General features: G+C 42.3%; 1 protein-coding gene across 1 annotated transcript; it reads right to left on the bottom strand.

The window, feature by feature from the left end:
* Positions 1-5,077: 5,077 nt before the first annotated feature.
* On the bottom strand, positions 5,078-18,635 carry ap3m2 (adaptor related protein complex 3 subunit mu 2). Its single transcript, XM_080003340.1, has 9 exons — positions 18,541-18,635; positions 17,057-17,341; positions 16,790-16,961; positions 11,473-11,610; positions 11,183-11,268; positions 10,861-10,994; positions 8,985-9,192; positions 8,713-8,857; positions 5,078-7,132 (listed from the first exon to the last, which is right to left on the bottom strand). The coding sequence occupies exons 2-9, from the start codon at positions 17,327-17,329 to the stop codon at positions 7,032-7,034; spliced, it is 1,257 nt and encodes a 418-aa protein (XP_079859466.1). The 5' UTR covers positions 17,330-17,341; positions 18,541-18,635; the 3' UTR covers positions 5,078-7,031.
* Between the last annotated feature and the right edge of the window lie 751 nt (positions 18,636-19,386).

Genomic DNA, 19,386 nt, shown 5'->3' with positions numbered 1-19,386 from the left:
CTAGATCCACCTGGATGCCAGCAATGAGCCTTAGACTGGAAGTGCTTATTAAAGTGTCTAATGTGGGCCAAGAGGTGTTATGTTTTGTGTTCCAGTGGTTGGTTGGGACTGACAATATGGCTAAGGCACTGAGATGTAGGTCTCCAATCCAGACTGCGCGCACCGGCACGCACCCAGCATGGGCACATGCGCACAGGGGGATGCTTCAAAATAATGTTTTAATGCAGTTAGATCCAAGCTTTTACCTGCATACGTACGTGTAAAACCCTGTGTCCAGGTGCCACCCACCTCCGCAAAAATCAAGTTATGAAAGGTCCAGTTATTATTGCTTTACACGCAACGTCCGACTCCAATTCAGTCACTCAAGTTAGTGAACTCCATAGTAGGACGTCGACAATGGACACCGTGAGTCTCATCTTGAAACCCCCTGCGTCCTGCACAGAAGCGGCCGCTATCTCCTGTATGGGCGCATCCACACACACAAACACACACCGCACGCACGCACGCACGCACGCACGCACGCACGCACGCACGCACGCACGCACACACACACACACACACACACAGTAGATACGCCCCCCTCAATATTTAGAATATGTGCATTTGCCCCCACCAATAAAAACATGAAAGAATCAGGGGACTTTTATTTATTTTGAAAAACCGCTATAACGTTACTCATAGATGCAACAATCCCTCCGACAGGGGCATGTGTTTTTTCTTTAGCACTGGATCTTTTTTTTATTCCAAAATATGATGATGATTAATATGTTTTCCATAATTATTTAGAGGCGTTAACAAGGTCTCATTCTCTAACATATTTGATCAATGTTTTAATCAGTTACGGCCAAAATGTGTTGTATTCTTGTTTTCAGTGAGCTTCAATAACATAGTTTAGATGTTTAGATGATTCCTAAAAATCATCCGAAAACATAGATATGTGTGATATCTTTTGAATGTGCAAAAAGTTTTGAACATGAGTAGATATCTTGCTGAAACACGTATGAGCTATGAAAATCCAGGGGTTTATAAATGTATTAAAATGAATTAATTTATCATTGACGTTTATAAGTGCCACACTTCCCCAAACAAAAGAGGACAGAAGAGTTATTCATGCCTTTATGTGTGTTGACTCAGCAGGGGTAATATTAAATGAGAAAAGTTGATATTGCGGATATGTCCAAATACATGGAGTATCAACGCAACAAAAGCTCAACTACTGATAAGTAGCCTCGTCCACCATCTTGGGTGTTCTGTAAAACTCTGCAGCGTCATTGCGTCACGTCCTGCCTCCTGCACGCTCTACCCAGGCTCCGGCCCTCGCCTAAACCAAACAGATTATTACCAGGTAGTGCAAACATGTCGGACACGGACAATCTCCGTTTTTGTCCGGATAATCAGGTCCAGACATTATCCGGAGTTTTGTCAGGAGTGCATGTGTGAAAGCAGCTTTAGATTGCGTTATGAAACATGGAGAAGGGCCTCACATTGGTCTTTGCCTGAGGCCTTCAAATCACTAAAACCACCCCTGCATGAAAACAAGAAAGTCTGTTTGTTGCCATCATTGATTACTGCAGTTTTAAATAAATTGTCTGTGCTTTAATAAAAATAAATAAGTAAAATCTATTCAGAAAGTGCATTTTCTGAATTGAGTAGACGTTACTAGCTAGTAACTACCTTTTATTGGCAGGCATCAGCCAACCTTAGGGATCCGATCTTTCCTGCTTAACATTAGGAAAGCAAATTTTTTTGTGAAAAGTTAACAGTTGAAAGCTATATTCATTGATTTTGCAAAGTGTTCAATTATTGACCGAAATAGCCCATGTCGGTAGATTATTTTGATTATTATGTTGATTATATATTTAAGTGCTTTGAAGGCTCTCCATATTTAGTTCCCCACTCACCTCAGCCTCTCCCTTCTGCCTCTTCAGCTGGTCACACTTGCGCAGCTTGCAGATCTGCTTGCCCGTCTTGCGGTTCAAACAGTTGGCACAGGCGCCGCAGTTTTCCTTGCGCAGGCAGGGGACGCACGTGCCGCATTTCTTCCTTCTCCTCTTCTGGGGATCGACAGAAGGGTCCGGGCCATCAAAGGGGGGCACGAGGGCGAAGAGCCCTGCTTGCCGGTGCTCGCTCTGGATGTACCCACTGAGCGGCGACACGGTCCCTGTGGAGCTCTCTGTTCTGGGGGGAGCCGGGGCGTCCAAGGACAACAAGTTGGAGCTGTCCTGGAGTGGTGGACCAGGCCCCGTCCGCTGCAGGGGCATGGCGACTGGTCGGATCTACGCCAATAGACTTGGCTGTTTAAAAAAAAGGTTAAGGAAAAAAAAAAAAAAAAACTATCGTTGAGAGATCAGAATTACCACAGGTACCATCCAAATGCTGATTAATGTCGTCAATGGCAAAAAAGAAAAAGGTGTTTTGAGTATCCTGGGTATATGGGAGGAGTGTAATTTTGAGTGTAGAGACTCTTATTCTTGGATCCTAATGGATCTCATGTTCTCTGCGGTTTGAGAGGCTTGGCAGTGTCAAACGCTGGTGCTATGGAATCCCTCTTCCCAAGCTAAAGCTCCACCGCATCCACGGCAAGATGGCAGCTTTCGGAACCATGACCATTTCTGTGTCGCGCGAACACAGCCCGGAAGTTATGGAGCAGGACCTTGAGGGGGAAAAAAAGAGGGTAAATCTATTTAAAAAGATGGATGCAGTATACTGCAGAGACAGCAACAACACTTGGGTTAGGGTGACCTGTGCTGCCAATAAGCCCCATATGGGCTACAGGCTAAACTAATGGACCAATACACCATGCTCTCTGCCATGTCCCACGGAGGGTAAAAACCCCTGCGTGAGCGGTATGAGAAGACGGGGGTGGGGGGCTTTGTTGAGATGTTCTGAAATAAGAGCGGGGGAAGTACTCTCTTTGTCCCGTGGTCACAGCCTCCAGTCAACCATCCATAAAGCCAATGGTGTCAGAAAAGCCCAGTGACGGGGGCTTCTGAGCGTGTTTTAAGGGAAAGATGGAGACAGGTGGATTAAAAGCAGTATTCCACTCAACATTTTCTTCTGTTTTCTCGACGCAGCTACGAGAGCACAAAGTTGATAACAAAAAATAAAAAAGTCAGGACTACAGCGTTTATAATATGATAATAAATACTATATTCTGTTCACTTCGGCGTTGATTTCCTTCCAGCTGTACACCTGTTGGCAGATGTTTTGCCCCCCCCCCCACCCCCCCCCCCTGCAGTCGGTGACGTCACGCTACCGCGAAACATCGTGACAGGTTTTAACGCTCACAAAATATTGGTTTTCAATTGTAATATAAATATGTTATATATTTATATATATTTAACAGATCACGCGGAGGTTGTACGCCAAGTAGGTATAATAATTCAAAACTCAAGAAGGTGTTGGAATTGAAAGGCCGGCGTTTGTGTCGACGGTGTCGGTCTGCAAACGAGCTCCCGCAATCAAGACGAGTTGTACGACGGATTTCAATTTGGTTGATTGTGCTTCCCCGGGAAATATTTTTCTCCATGTAATAATTGTTGGTTGTAACAACAACAACAACAACAACAACAACAACAACAACAACAACAACATGTTTGCGGCTCTCCTGCACGCGACCTGCCAACTTGGCGCCCGGGGCACGTGGCAGCCTGGCAGGCTCTGACTCAGCGTGTTCTCGTCTCCCGTGGCGTTTTAAATGGCGGCAAGCAGGTCACCTGCCATACACCCCAGGCGATGGCTTCTTTTTTGTTTTGTTTTATCAGGCATTGTAATGTATTTACATGGTGACACGGGGCGGGGGAACAACAACAAACAAACAAGGACATTTCCCCTCGACTTTTTCCTTTTTTTTTTTTCCTACAAGTCACTCCGTGGGGGGTGAGGGGTGGGCTGGGTGAAAGGAGCGATCAGATTAAAAAAGAAAGAACCTACCCAAAACACACACAACACAAACAAACCCCGAGAACAATGCAAGCCATTAGATTTACATCAAGATAATTGTCTTTATGGCTTCACGCCTCTACGTGCGAGGTCATTAAGAGCCATTCCACACTTTCCCTGTGAATACACATTCAAGTTATGTTGTTTTGTTTGGTCTTCGATCACCTGATCCCATGCGGTCCTAAAAAAAAAAACAGCAACACAGGTGCCGTGTGTGACACACAACTGAGAAAAACACTAAGTACGATTAAAAAAGTAAAATATATGACGTACCAGTCGTGACGAAGTGCGTCTTTAAAGGGAAATCCTCGACGTTCCTCTTGACGCCCCCCCCCCCCCCCCCCAAAAAAATAAAGTACTTTTGATTTTTTTTTCCCCTTTTGAAAGTTTAAAGGACCATTAGAAAAACAATGATACACCTAATCCAAAAGGACCTTTCTATTAAAAAAAAGTATTAATAAAAAGAAGAAAAGTAACTTACTAAGCACCTTTATTGGTGGCTAATACACAGAGCAGTTATTGAGAATACCGTCCACGCGTTAAAGTGTTGGGGGAAATGCAAAGCCTTTCCACACCTCAACTTAAAAGTCTAAAGTCACGATGGCCAATAGTCTACTAATGTGTTAAAAGACCAGAGAGAGAAAAAGAAGGAGAGAGGAGGAGGAGGAGGAGGAGGAGGAGGAGGAGGAGGAGGAGAGCAGGGGCTTGAAGAGGTTAAAGTGACCAGCAAAGCACGGAGTGGAGTTCACTCCACGCGTGGAACGAGGGGACGAAGTGACGGTGACGTCACGTTTGTTGTTGTTTTTGTTGTTGTTGTTGTTGTTGTTGTTGAGTAATAGACTTGACTGCGCCCCGGTAGCACCTCCATGTCAAGACAAGCATGATGATCCATTATCAACGGAGATCACAAAATACATCTGTAATTGCGTTCCTATGCTTATATATATATATATACATATATATATATAAAGAAAAATCAATTATAGACCTATAATCTACTATCACCAATTATAGCTTCACCATAAAAAAATATTACTGAAGAAATCACCTTGGGTATTCATAATTCAATGCATATTCAATTCATCGTTCAATATTTTTATATCAACACGCAAAAAAACCATCACTTCATTGCAGCACTAGAAAATCTGATGTTTTATTTATTTTGATATCGTAAAAACATTGGAGGGCTTTTCGACAAACACAAAAACAAAAACAAAACGCTGTGAACCTTGATACGCAAGGCTCGTCCAAACATTGTCTGGCATATACCTTAGCAAAGTGCATCAGGGAGTTTATTTTATTGTTGTGATCCTACCTAGATATACGTATAATCGATAAACAATATATTTGGTTTACAGTATGTCCAATTCCCATCCCCATCGCATTCAACACGGATAATAATATCCTTGTGGATGGATCTTTTGATAACTCTCGTTCGTTGGCTCGGTTGCTACGGCAATAGCCAGTTTTCTGTTTTCTAAATGAGGTTTTCCAGTGTATTTTGCATTGCCGACTAACTTCTGAAGTATTGGCGATATATCTATGATATCAGCACACTTGTCTGCGAACAAAAAATATCCAGTAGTAAACATACAGCACACCCACACAATTTATTACCCTTTGACACTTTTATGTCCGAGTGGTGATAAACTGGGCATTTATTGGGGCAATGTAGATGAGGAAATGCATCCATCTACTCAGGTGACTTCTTGCAAAAACAAATACTTTTTTTTTTTAGGTTATGTGGGAAAAAAAAAAGAACAATGCTGAAGTCCCTTTGGTTGCATAACACCACATTTATAGTTGCCCGAAAAATAGCCCGTTCCGTCTTCACTTTATTGGAGGGACAGGGTACACATTCTGGATCATGAGAAATGGGCCAAGCTGGAGTTCATTTAAAGCATTACAAGAGTCTCATAAGAGATGTGACAGAGGGCACCACAATACAGAAGGCATTACTCTCCAGAAATAAGTTAACAATAGAGTGTGTGTGTGTGTGTCTGTGTGTGTGTATATATGTGTGTGTGTATATATATATATATATATATATATATATATATACACACACACACACACACACATACTAATAAATAATCATTTAAGTAATTGGAAAAAATACATCAAAATCAACAAAATACACAGACATGAAACTTAAAAATCAAAAGGAATCATTGTTACTGTAATTTAAAAAAACAAAACAAAACTCAGGATGTGAGTGACTCTATGAGCGTTTGAATTTGCTTCGAAGGGAAATGTTGATAACAGCAGATGAATTTGGACAGCATCAGCTGGACATCCTGGAATGTCACTAGAACTGTCCCCACACGCGACAGCCCAGTCGTGTCGACGTATTAGAATAGGAAAAGCTAGACGCAAGAATGGAAACGATAAGAGTACAAACAGAAGGAAAAGGAGTGAAGAAACGTGAGGGCTGTGAGGGATCAAGTGATAAATCTTACTCATCCCTCAAAACAAACACTACCACTTTTTTTCCCTCCACATTTTCCTGTTTGTGATACACCTGAAACACTGGAGGACTGAGCTGCTGTACTGGGCTATCAGAACTAACCCTGGGAAGGTTCTGTTAGTCCAACACGGCAAGGAAACAACATTTCTATTTATTTTAGAAGTAATGTGAGATGTTGGCCTGAGCCAGATGGGACTGGACCGTTGATCACGTTGGTGATGTGTTGCTCATCAAACGTATTTGTGTCAGGTAAAAAAAATAACAGCAAGATTCATCAGTGGCTTTGGACTTAACGATGTGTGGCTTTGAGCTCACAAAAAGCTACGCGCCACAGGATCCGGATGGGAAAGAAACATTCATTTGTTGAAATGCGTGAACCGTAGATGAGTCCGTATGTTCAATTTTGTCGCTTGTTTAAGTTTGGATCAGCTAAAGTCTGTTGCAAACTGCTACAGGGAAGCCCCAACATATTCTTTTGGACAAATCCTGAAATGCATATACACAGGGAATGTTCCAGCTTCGTCCCTCTTCCCCTCCGGAGCGCCGCTGGTCGCCACCTTCCCAACTCTTCGTCTTGACGGTGGTTCTGTCCAGCACAGAACCACTGTCGCAGCAAAGGTCTTTATGTCCGGACCTGGAACTTGCCTGCCTTGGTCATGTACTTGATGCCTTTGAAAGGTTTGTACTTTTCACCGTACATGTCCAGCCGATTCACCTTCAGTCCTGCCAAAACATGGGCAACATGAGTCCTTTAGAGTCAGTCGATTACAACTATAAGCTTATTAGCGACTGCCATTTAGCTAGATATGGGGACCATCAAATACCATATTTAGTCAAATAGGGAAGGTGATCTGGAAAGTGATTATGCCATAAAGTGCCAACTGGTATCTTACAGAAAATATCCAATGGCTAAATTGTCGTCTTAGTTGAACTTACAGTTTTACCGATGAAGGTCAGAGGAAAGGAATGTTTATTGTAGTTAAGAATACAGCACGTGGAAAAGTTATTTTACTGCTCCATAAGGTTAAATTCTAGATCCTGGTTTTGCTTAAATATACCTGCCAACAATGAGTATACTGTACTATTGTCTATGTGAAATATGTATTTTGCATAATGCCACTCAAATGAGCTCACGCTCTTACGTGAGGGAGGTGCTGGATTTGTTGGATCTGGTGCCCTCTAGTGTAGGTAAATACGTAGCGATTTCTTTAAATAGCAGCCTCTAAAACAATTGTCAGAAAATACTCCACAAACTAAGAACGGGTATAATATCTAATGAGAAAATAATGAAAGTGTCACGTTATTAAATAAATTCAAACACAATAAAAAGAGAAGCAAATTGAATTTCAAAGAGCATGTAAAATGGCCAATGCCAGCCCTTGTTTGAGGTCTGGTTTGAGGAATGGCCATCGGCCATCGGCCCTAGGTCAGAAAATCTCAAGGATCTCACCATATTTCTCAAGGTCTGAGAAATATGATAGCGACACACCATGGAGTGTCTTTTGGCAATGAAATATTTTTAGTCCGGTTATTCTGAATTAATTTGAGAGCAAATACAATAAGATGGTTTTGACAATGAACACTGGGGACCAATTCATTCCTGTATCTTTCTTGATAGTTGGTCAGAGCTAAAAATGACAATTCCAAGCGTTCCTTGCTATTGCCATTAGGGTTAAAAGGTTCAGTAGGTATATCTATAGGTGTCATCCGTATACCAATATGACGTTTGTTAGAAATGATGGATTAGATGGGAATGGATTACACCTTCAAACTTATTAGGGCTGCAGATATTCCTCTATAGTGCCATTCAAATTTGTATGTTATGCTTTATTATGTTTAATATTAGAATATATTCAAATTTTTAAATCTCAAATTTAGAACTGGGGGGTGGGGGGTGTTACGCACACGGTTTGCTGCAGCTCCTCAGCACATTCGCCTCCTTTACGGAGAAGTTCCCACATGGAGAAACAATCCAAAAAACTTCTTAAGTTCCGTCAGAGCCTGGAGCATGGAGATGGAATGATTCTCCTCAACTATAAACGTCACACTAGAGGCCGATGCTGTTGTGTTACACGCCACGCCACCCCATGGTCCTGGCATTATGCCGGAAAGCCAATATCTATCTAAAATCACACACAGTGGCGGCATTATGTCGCCTTTGTTTGGTTCTGTGTAAAAAGGCAAAGCCGGCATAATGACAGATCTCCTTTACAGCCATATAGCGGGATCTCTGTATAAAAGTGGCTTTTGTAACGTTGCAGATCTGTGTTTCGGCATGTACCTCCACAAAAGTGTTTGTGTACCTGAGATGGCCATCTGCTGGATCTTGAACTGGATGTTGATGGAGGGGTTCTCATCTGGCTTGGAGGCACCTGTCTGCAGGCTCATGGTGCCCTTGAGACTGGGCAGCTTCTGGGGGTTGATCTTACCTACGTCCCAGCTCAACAGCTGTACCACAGGACAGGTTGTCAAGCATTACTTTCTTCTAAATTGACTGAACTACAAAGCAGTACTAAATAAAAAATAACTGCCTATCATTGTTTTTGAAGACAGTTTATATGAGAACACAGCATACCTTGGTGACTGGGTCGAAGGTGTATGTTCCCTGGGAGGGGTTCAGGTTGGTGTTGAGGACCCCCCGGGGCAGCTGGCTGCTGACCAGCACCGCCTCCACGGCCTTGCCCATGGTCTGCTTGGGGCCTAGCGTCAGGTCGAAGCGGCCCTGAGAGCTGCCCTCGCGGAAGGTGATGTTGTGCTTCACGTACACTGGGATGGCCACCAGGCTGCAAAAGGGGAGCAACAGGGCCAATGAAGACCGGGTGCAGAATTTTAAATTATACCATTATGGGGCAGTTTAGGCCTAATCTTAGACTAAATCCCACTTTTAATCTGGACTAAATGAAATGGCCTTTCTCAGTCATGATTTAAAATATTCTCAGAATTGTCCTAGTCTTGGTTTAAACAAATCTGATTTCCAGAAGGAAGATTACAGCTAATCTAGTTCTGAGTGATGGCTTAAATTAAACCTAACTAGAGGCTGGTTTATTTTTGGATCAATGAATGTGGGCCTCCAGGTTGACCTGGTTGATTTGAACTAGACCAGCTCCAAGTCCAGACAGAAGGAGCCAACTGTTCCGACATTAATTTAGTCTAGGACGTCCTAGTCTAGAAGTAATTAATATTTAATTAAGCAATGTCTACTTTGTAAATTCTGGATTCACTGAAGTAAGATTATCTTAGTACTGATTTAGGTTAAACTCTAAAAAATGCCCCTACAGTGTATGATATACTAGATCGGGGCGATTGTATTCATGGAAGTTACGTTTATAGATTATGGTTTATAGTAAAAGAAAAAGGTTTCAAACATAATGCTAAAAGTTATGTAATGACACAAAGCTCTTCTGTGTGTCCTATCCTAGCTGTATGACAGCGTCAACACAACAACTTACTGTACATTGCTTGTACAGTGCCATCTTACCCAGAGTCAAAGTATAGTGATATAGTGAGGTTTTTAATGCTGGGCTCAATAAACATTGTTTTCACTGGTTCCTATGGTAATGTCTTAAATATAAACTGACAGCACTCCCATTTAGTTGAAGACAAAGAATAAAACAGATATGCCTCGCTCATGAATGCAAATCTATATATATGAATATGCTTGTGATGTATACTTGTGATAATGTTACTTTTTAAACTGACACAGAGTGCAGCAGGTCATGATCCGAGAGGGACGGAGTTGCCACAGGCTGTAACAATGCTGTTAATACTGACCGTCATTTTCTTTAAAAATAGATTAGGCTAAAAATTGTCCAGCTGGAGTCGTGAATGTCTATTTCTTCACTGGGTCCTTTGTAACAACAGAACAAAGGTCCTACTACCGATCCCAGCAGATATGATTGAATCAAATATGGACGGAGCTTTGCTATTTCGTCGGTGTCCTGACTTAGTCCGTCTAACAACACGGGGGAACGACTGTGGTTAGAGGTGGGTAACTCTAGACACCGATGGAACTAAGCAGAGATACAGCTACACACCTCAGTAAAGTCGCATTAGAGATCTCCAATCCAAACACAATAATACGACAGAACCGCTGGACTAAAGGACTGGTGTTTCTACTCCAGAGTACTTCTAGTCTACGGTGGACTCTATCGGGTGGACGGTTTGTTTAATGTCCAGCTCTCACTCAACAAGCAAACTAAAACAGCTCTGCCGAAACAGAGATACAAATGCCACATTTAAATACCTTCGAGGCCTTACTGGATGGAAACTGTGTGAAGACGAGTAAATGATGTTAGTCAATGTTAGTGGACGGACATGCAGGCTGAAAGAATGAGCTGGAAACTGTATACAAGGAGTCTAACGAAAGCCAAGTACCAAGAGAAACAAGAGAGCACGTGAGAGAGAGTGAGCGAGCAGGAGAGAGAGCGAGAGTGAGAGAGAGAGAAACTGACTTTTGGGAGCTGACATGGTAGGAGAGCAGCCGGAAGTTTCCGTCGGGGGGAATGAAAGAGAGGATCCTCTCGGCTTCCCAGCGCTTGAACCGCACGCATGGGTGGAAGCTGACGTCATCCAACAGCCGAGGATTCTGGGGATGGTTTGTTTCACCACTTTATTAATGTGGTCCATATATATATATATATATATATATATATATATATATATATATATATATATATATATATATATATATATATATATATATATATATATATATATATATATATATATTTTTTTTTTTTTTTTTTATTTTATTTTTTTTTCCTGAGCACTCACCATAAAGGAAAGGGTGAGGTCCGGCATGCCTGTGAGTTTCACACATGCGTCAATCACTCCCTGGATTTCTGCCGTGATGGTGGAGCCTGAAGGGAGACGTCGTCAACAACGTGAATGTAACGAAAACGAGAGTCGGTAACCATAGAAACTGACAGCTGACCACAACTCCACCCAAAAGGTACATTTTGTGTTGCAGTTGAGTAATTTGTACAACCCCTGGTTAAAAACAGCACAGAGCACAGGACATATCAGGGCGATATGGAAGCGGTGCGTTCCAGGCGGTGACGCACCCGACTTGTCGATGATGGCATCGATCTCCTCCACCACGTCGAAGTAGGCTTCGTTGTTTGTGTATTTCACACCAGTGCGTCGCCATGGCACCACCGACAACTGGCCGGTGGGTAGCTGTTCTCCTACGTTGGTGCTTCCTGTCAATACCGACAAAAGAACAAAACACGCATGAACAATGGAAAACCATTTTTTGCAAACCTGGTGTCTATTGGTAGTTTGATACCGGATACTTCGGTGACACTATCAAAAGTGAGATATCTCACTAAAAGATATTGTTAAAACAAAAGAAACAACCTTTTTTTCAGAGTACGAAAAGCCAGAATGACCTCTTGGACCTCAAGGACAACTTTAATCTGCAGAATCAGGATCACTTTAGGTATTTACAGAAACAAATTTTGGTGGATTGATAAGGTGAAATCAGTTAAAGTTTACGGACAAAATTCAACGACACCCGGAAGTAAAGCGGAGTGGTATTTTCAGAAAAAAACTCACAAAACAGGACCTCAAAGACCTATATGAACTTGTTGAAAAGGAGCATAATAGGTCCCTTTTAAGAAAGACATACCAACCATAAATGAGTGCATCGACTTAGTTTACAATATATACACAATGGAGAGAATAACATTTAAAGTAAGAACTCCAAATGGCTTACTCATGTGTCGAGTATAAGGCCTGTTTTTTTAATAACAGTTACGTTACACTTACGTTAAGGACATATCCACCAATTCAAATTTTTTTTTCTCCAAATTCAGAGTTATTATGGGTCTATATCAATGTGTACATTTATGGATATGCACATGTGGGTGTGTATACGTGTGTAATGTATATAGTATATGTATATTAGGGCTGTGTGATATGACGATTTACACAGTGTTGTAAGATGAAAGAGGAATGTAATGTGTATATATATATATATAGAATTTTTTTAAACCGTTTCTATTGCTATGTTGCAAATCAGTGTCAGAACTGCTTTACGGTATCTGCATGTGGGAATAGGCTTGAACGATAGTGCAAAATTCCAATTGATCGATATACAAATGTATTGGGAGCGCACGCATGTGCGCGGTGGGATTCGCGGTGAGGTCGCGGTGGGATTCGATCTCCCCGTTCCAGAAGTGCAGGATTTGTTATTTACAAGTAAAGTATTGAGACAATAACATCCAGTTTTTACTAAATTAAGTCCCATAGCAACAGAAAGCAATGGGGAGATGTGCGTCCCCATTGTCCCGACAGTGGAGACACCGTTTTTTTTGGAACAGTATGGAGTGGGACAGTGCGTTTAAAAATGTCACTTCATACATGTAGGAAACAAACAAAAATAAATAGATGTAAAATAAAGAGATGGCGGGGGCATGGGAGCCAGAGCGCACCGCTGTCTGAAGGAGAAACAAAAAAAAACTGTGCCTTTTCTTGTTTTTTGAGCACCTGTCCCTCAAAGTCTCTGTACAGGACTCTAGAGGGGAAGTGAGACCCAGTTGTAACTTTACATTTACATTTAGTCATTTAGCAGACGCTTTTATCCAAAGTGACTTACAAGGGAGAATAACATTCAAGCTACATTGCGACAGAGATTAGTGTAACAACAACATTAGTGTAAGTGTAATGTAACTCAACCGCTCTAAGTGGAGAGGGGGAGAACCTTCGTCCCCTCCCTCCTCTCTTTTTTCCTCTCCGCTCCAGTTTCAGAACACAGTAAACTGCACTTACACCGTTTCAATGTACAGAATTTTCCTGGCGGAAAGGCTGTCATTAATGTCCGTCGATTGGCGATTGATGGAGTCGATACCCGTTTGGTGATTTAATTCTAAATCGACCAAAGCCTACGTGGGAGCGAGTGTAAACAAACATGGACGGGCGTCATGCTTCAGGAAATTACTCGCTGGAAGGATTATTACAACATTTGCCCGACTGTTACTGCGCCGTTACAACAAAAGGTGAGTAAACTATTTATTAAATAATTACAGAAAACGTGCTATATCGTGATATATACCGTTATCGAGATATAAAGTGACCTATATCGGGATAGAAGATGTTGGCCATATCGCACAGCCCTGTCTATGTATATACAGCTATATGTATTTAGCTGTGTGGGTATATACAGTGGGGCAAAAAAGTATTTAGTCAGCCACCAATTGTGCAAGTTCTCCCGCTTAAAAAGATGAGAGAGGCCTGTAATTTTCATCATAGGTACACTTCGACTATGAGAGACAGAATGGGCGGAAAGAATCCAGGAAATCACATTGTAGGATTTTTAATGAATTAATTGGTAAATTCCTCGGTAAAATAAGTATTTGGTCACCTACAAACAAGCAAGATTTCTGGTTTTCACAGACCTGTAACTTTTTCTTTAAGAGGCTCCTCTGTCCTCCACTCCTTACCTGTATTAATGGCACCTGTTTGAACTCGTTATCAGTATAAAAGACACCTGTCCACAACCTCAAACAGTCACACTCCAAACTCCACTATGGCCAAGACCAAAGAGCTGTCAAAGGACACCAGAAACAAAATTGTAGACCTGCACCAGGCTGTTGTGAAGAAATCAACTGTGAGAGCAATTATTAGAAAATGGAAGACATACAAGACCACTGATAATCTCCCTCGATCTGGGGCTCCACGCAAGATCTCACCCCGTGGGGTCAAAATGATCACAAGAACGGTGAGCAAACATCCCAGAACCACACGGGGGGACCTAGTGAATGACCTGCAGAGAGCTGGGACCAAAGTAACAAAGGCTACCATCAGTAACACACTACGCCGCCAGGGACTCAAATCCTGCAGTGCCAGACGTGTCCCCCTGCTTAAGCCAGTACATGTCCAGGCCCGTCTGAAGTTTGCTAGAGAGCATTTGGATGATCCAGAGGAGGATTGGGAGAATGTCATATGGTCAGATGAAACCAAAATAGAACTTTTTGGTAAAAACTCAACTTGTCGTGTTTGGAGGAGAAAGAAAGCTGAGTTGCATCCAAAGAACACCATACCTACTGTGAAGCATGGGGGTGGAAACATCATGCTTTGGGGCTGTTTTTCTGCAAAGGGACCAGGACGACTGATCCGTGTAAAGGAAAGAATGAATGGGGCCATGTATCGTGAGATTTTGAGTGAAAACCTCCTTCCATCAGCAAGAGCATTGAAGATGAAATGTGGCTGGGTCTTTCAGCATGACAATGATCCGAAAAACACCACCCGGGCAACGAAGGAGTGGCTTCGTAAGAAGCATTTCAAGGTCCTGGAGTGGCCTAGCCAGTCTCCAGATCTCAACCCCATAGAAAATCTTTGGAGGGAGTTGAAAGTCCGTGTTGCCCAGCGACAGCCCCAAAACATCACTGCTCTAGAGGAGATCTGCATGGAGGAATGGGCCAAAATACCAGCAACAGTGTGTGAAAACCTTGTGAAGACTTACAGAAAACGTTTGACCTCTGTCATTGCAAACAAAGGGTATATAACAAAGTATTGAGATGAACTTTTGTTATTGACCAAATACTTATTTTCCACCATAATTTGCAAATAAATTCTTTAAAAATCAGACAATGTGATTTTCTGGATTTTTTTTTTCTCATTTTGTCTCTCATAGTTGAGGTTTACCTATGATGAAAATAACAGGCCTCTCTCATCTTTTTAAGTGGGAGAACTTGCACAATTGGTGGCTGACTAAATACTTTTTTACCCCACTGTATGTGTGTGTGCATGTATGTGCATGAAGTAAATATCTACTCACAAAATGTTAGGGATATTCGGCTTTCAGGTGAAATTTCAGGATGAACCTAAAATGCACTATAACCTTTACAGGTGAACTTAATTTGACCTTCTCTAAACTTTTGAATGCACATGTCCAACTGTTCAATGTTTCAGTACTTTTTGCACAACTTGCTGTTCTCTAACAAGGAGCTGAACGGCAAAATTCGCAACAGGTGTTTGATCCATGAATCGACAAATACATTTCCTGGTTGCATTAGAATTGGTATTTAAACAGTCCTCTTCATCATGCTGTTCACATTTTGACATCATGCGACCCAGACGACACCAAACAATTGATCAACAGTACCTCGCCATTGCAAGGCTTCAAACAGGATGTTCTCAGAGGGAAGTGGCCACCATATATCACTGTAGCGTGAAATTTTTAGATTTTCCATAAATTTCACCCGAAAGCCAAATATCCCTAACTTTTTGTGAGTAGTGTATATATACAGTATATACACCAATCAGCCACAACATTAAAACCACCACTAATAAGGACTAATATTGTGTAGATCCCCATCGGGCCGCCAAAACAGCTCTGACCCATCGAGGCATGGACTCCACAAGACCTCTGAAGGTGTCCTGTTGTATCTGGCACCAAGACGTTAGCAGCAGATCCTTTAAGTCCTGTAAGTTGCGGTGTGGGCCCCCACGGATCTGGCTTGTTGTTCCAGCACATTCCGCAGATGTTCCATCGGATCCTACCTACCCCACCATTCACATGATGTAGAAGAAAACATGATTCATCACACCCGGCCACCTTCTTCGATTGCTCATGGTCCAGTTCTGACACTCATGTGCCCATTGTAGGCACTTTCGGTGGTGGACAGGGGTCAGCATGGGCCCCCTGACCGGTCTGCGGCTACAAAGCCCCATATGCAGCAAGCTGTGATGCACTGTGTGTTCTGACACCTTTCTATCATAGCAGCATTAACTTTTTCAGCAATTTGTGCAACAGTAGCTCTTCTGTGGGATCGCAATAGACACGCTAGACTTCGCTCTCCATACGAATCAATGAGCCCATGACGGCATGACCCTGTCACCAGTTCACCGGTTGTCCTTCCTTGGACCAATTTTGGTAGCTACTAACCACTGCATATCAGAAACAGCCTACAAGAGCTGCCGTTTTGGAGATGCTCTGACCCAGTTGTGGGTCACAATTTGAGATCACAATTTTGCCCTTGTCAAAGTGGCTCAGTTGTCAAGTTGCCCATTTTTCCTGTTTCCAACACATCAACTTCAAGAACTGACTGTTCACTTGCTGCCTAATAAACCCCACCTCTTGACAGGTGCCACTGGAACGAGATAGCAATGTTACTCACTTTACCTGTCAGTGGTTTTAATGTTGTGGCTGATCGGTGTGTGTGTGTGTGTGTGTGTGTGTGTGTGTGTGTGTGTGTGTGGGTGGGTGTATGTGTGTGTGTGTGTGCGCGCGCGTATATATATATATACGCGCGCACTGGCACATTTCACAGATATTTAACTATTTTGACCAGTAACTAATTTCCATTTATAGGTCCTACAATATTCTAAGCACCCTGTTCCCTTGGGAACAATGAAACACATTTCCTTTAGGAGTACCTGTGATGGTGTTGACCATGGTACGCAGGATGGTGGGCGGCTTGATGAGCTCTTTGAGGATGTTCGACTCGGTCGCCAGGGGGAAGCCGTTGTCCAGCATCTCCTCCAGCAGCTCATACACCACGACCACGTTGTCCTTGATGGCCACCTCCGTGCACACACCAAAGTAGTCCTGGTGATGGACAAGAAAAAAATTTACTTAAAAGACAAACAAGGGGAGGGGGGGGGGGTACAGGAGCCCTAAAAACAGAACCCTGGAAGCTATACCTGGAAGGTGTCCACCACCCTGTGAAGGAACTCGATGACAAAGAGCGGCGGCACCTCGCTCTGGATGACGGCCACGAAGTAGATTCGGTGGCGAAGCACGCTGATGAGGTAGTGGTGAGGCGTGGGGATGACTGGTGGCACGTTCTCTGGCTCTGAGGCGCGCTCCTGCGCCTCGAAGAAGTAGTCGCACACTGAGCGGCTGACCACGCTCTTCCAGTGCTTCTCCAGGAAGATGTCACCCGAGGCGTTGACCAGGAACAGGCTGTGGATCATTGTGGCTGGAGGCTGAAGAGGGGTAACACAAGCCATGGCACTCATAGGAAAAATGTAAATTGGTTGCTATTAGTTCAAGCTACTGGCTGGTTCCGCTAACAGGATATAAACTTAAAAATTATATTTATATAAATTCAGTCGAGAACCCATACTTCATTAGGGTATGTGAGACACTAGAGCCATTCACGGTTCTACATGTCACATGATCCCTTGCTCTAGAGTGGAACATTTCATGCTGTGAATAATGCACAGACAGTTAATTCAGGAGTCGTATTCCAGTACTGTGTACATTTAGACTGTACAATCTGTCTCACTGTACATTGTAAGCATGTGAATGTATGTGATCAGATCTCCTTTACTAAAGAGAGTCAGATCAATGGGACTTTGTATGACCTGTATGAATAAAGGCAATAACCACAGCTGTCACAATTGATCCATAATCGCCCAATCGCAATAATTTGTGCAGATGACAATCTTTTTGTAAAATCGTTAAGATTTCACAATCACGTTTCAAATTAAAATTTGGGGGGAACTTTAAAGCAATGTTCGAAAAATTGCAAGGAATAGAATCAAGTGGATTGAAAAAAACGTTAGCTTCAATGCCAATAAATGCTGTTGTGCTCTAAGTAAATATACATGTATTATTACACTGTTATGAGTGTTTATCATGATGGTGGCATGGAATGAACAAAAAACACCCCATTCAATACTTACTCGATATTATTGGTACCCACAATTAATCATCAACTGACATTTTGTGATTGTGACAGCCCTAGAAACAACAACAATAATGTAATAAAATATAATCTGATGAAAAATAAAATAACTAAATGTACCCCCACCCCCAAATTAATAAAGTACTATCTCGTCTCCTCGTAATGATAATATTGTAATTATTATTATTATTATTATTAATAATAATAATAATAATAATAATAATAAGTTAATACCTTTGACACCACCAAAGTTGACACCAACCTGTTAAATAGCCATGAAACACTGACGAAAGCAGCGAGTTTTCCCAGAGACACGGAAGGCCTCCATCCCCATCCAGAACATCCACCCCCACCCCACCCACCTCCACCCCACCTCCCTCCATCCCCGTGTCTTGTGACAGTCATACGGTGACGAGGACCGCCCTTAATGGCGACGACGTTACTAATGGCCTAAAAAGGCAGCTTTCATTTCATTTGACTTGAATATCCACTCACCGTAGACTCACACCGCGCTTCCGTCTCGCCTTTCGCCTTCTGTGCCGCTGAACGACCACAACGAGCGGTCGATCCGTCTCCCGTTGGGTGGAGAGAAATCCTGTTCCTGTTTCGGAGCTGACACCGCAGCGGACCAATCACACGCCGAGAAAGCCTAAAAGAGCCCGCCTTTTAGCCTGCGCCATTGGTCTGCGATGCGGAAGCCGGTGAGGTTTTTTTTTTTCTTGTAGCTTATCTGTGATTGGACACCGAGGGAACGGCGACAATGAAAGCTGACCGTCGATTGGCCGCGGGATTGTTGTTGGTCTGACATTTTGTGTCCTATATCAGATTTCATCTTGAATGAACGCGCTCGTCCTGCTGCCGCAGATCGTTGAATAACTACGTTTAATGATGTATATTTGCATGTAAACTTGCACAATTTCATATTTTAGACTGTGTGAACTGTTGATAGAGGCTTATTGTTCATTTTTAGGTTTTTTCCAAATGTTTATATTTTTGTATGTAATCAAAAAATTTTTTTGTTGTTTTTCCTTCAGGTTTATTGCACATTGACGTTTCTCTTCTATTTTTATTCTTATTACTTGATAATTATTGCATATTCTTTTGATGTGAGCTGCTGCAATATCCCTCTGGGGATTAAATATGAATATCTCCTCTATTAATAAAAAAAAAAAGTTTTAACTTCTAACATTACTCCCAACTATATTTCATGATTCATTTATCAAATATCCTTTATGCTCTTCTGCCACCACTCAGATACTATGCAATTAATTGCATTTTAATATTCATTTTACATTAAAAACACCTTGCAATTTAGAAAAATTAAAATGGTGTTGAACAGTT

The sequence above is a fragment of the Zeus faber genome, assembly GCF_960531495.2.
Source record: "Zeus faber genome assembly, chromosome: 7".
NCBI lineage: Eukaryota > Metazoa > Chordata > Actinopteri > Zeiformes > Zeidae > Zeus > Zeus faber.
The sequence above is the reverse complement of the archived record's forward strand: the minus strand, read 5'-3'. Positions and strand labels throughout refer to the sequence as shown.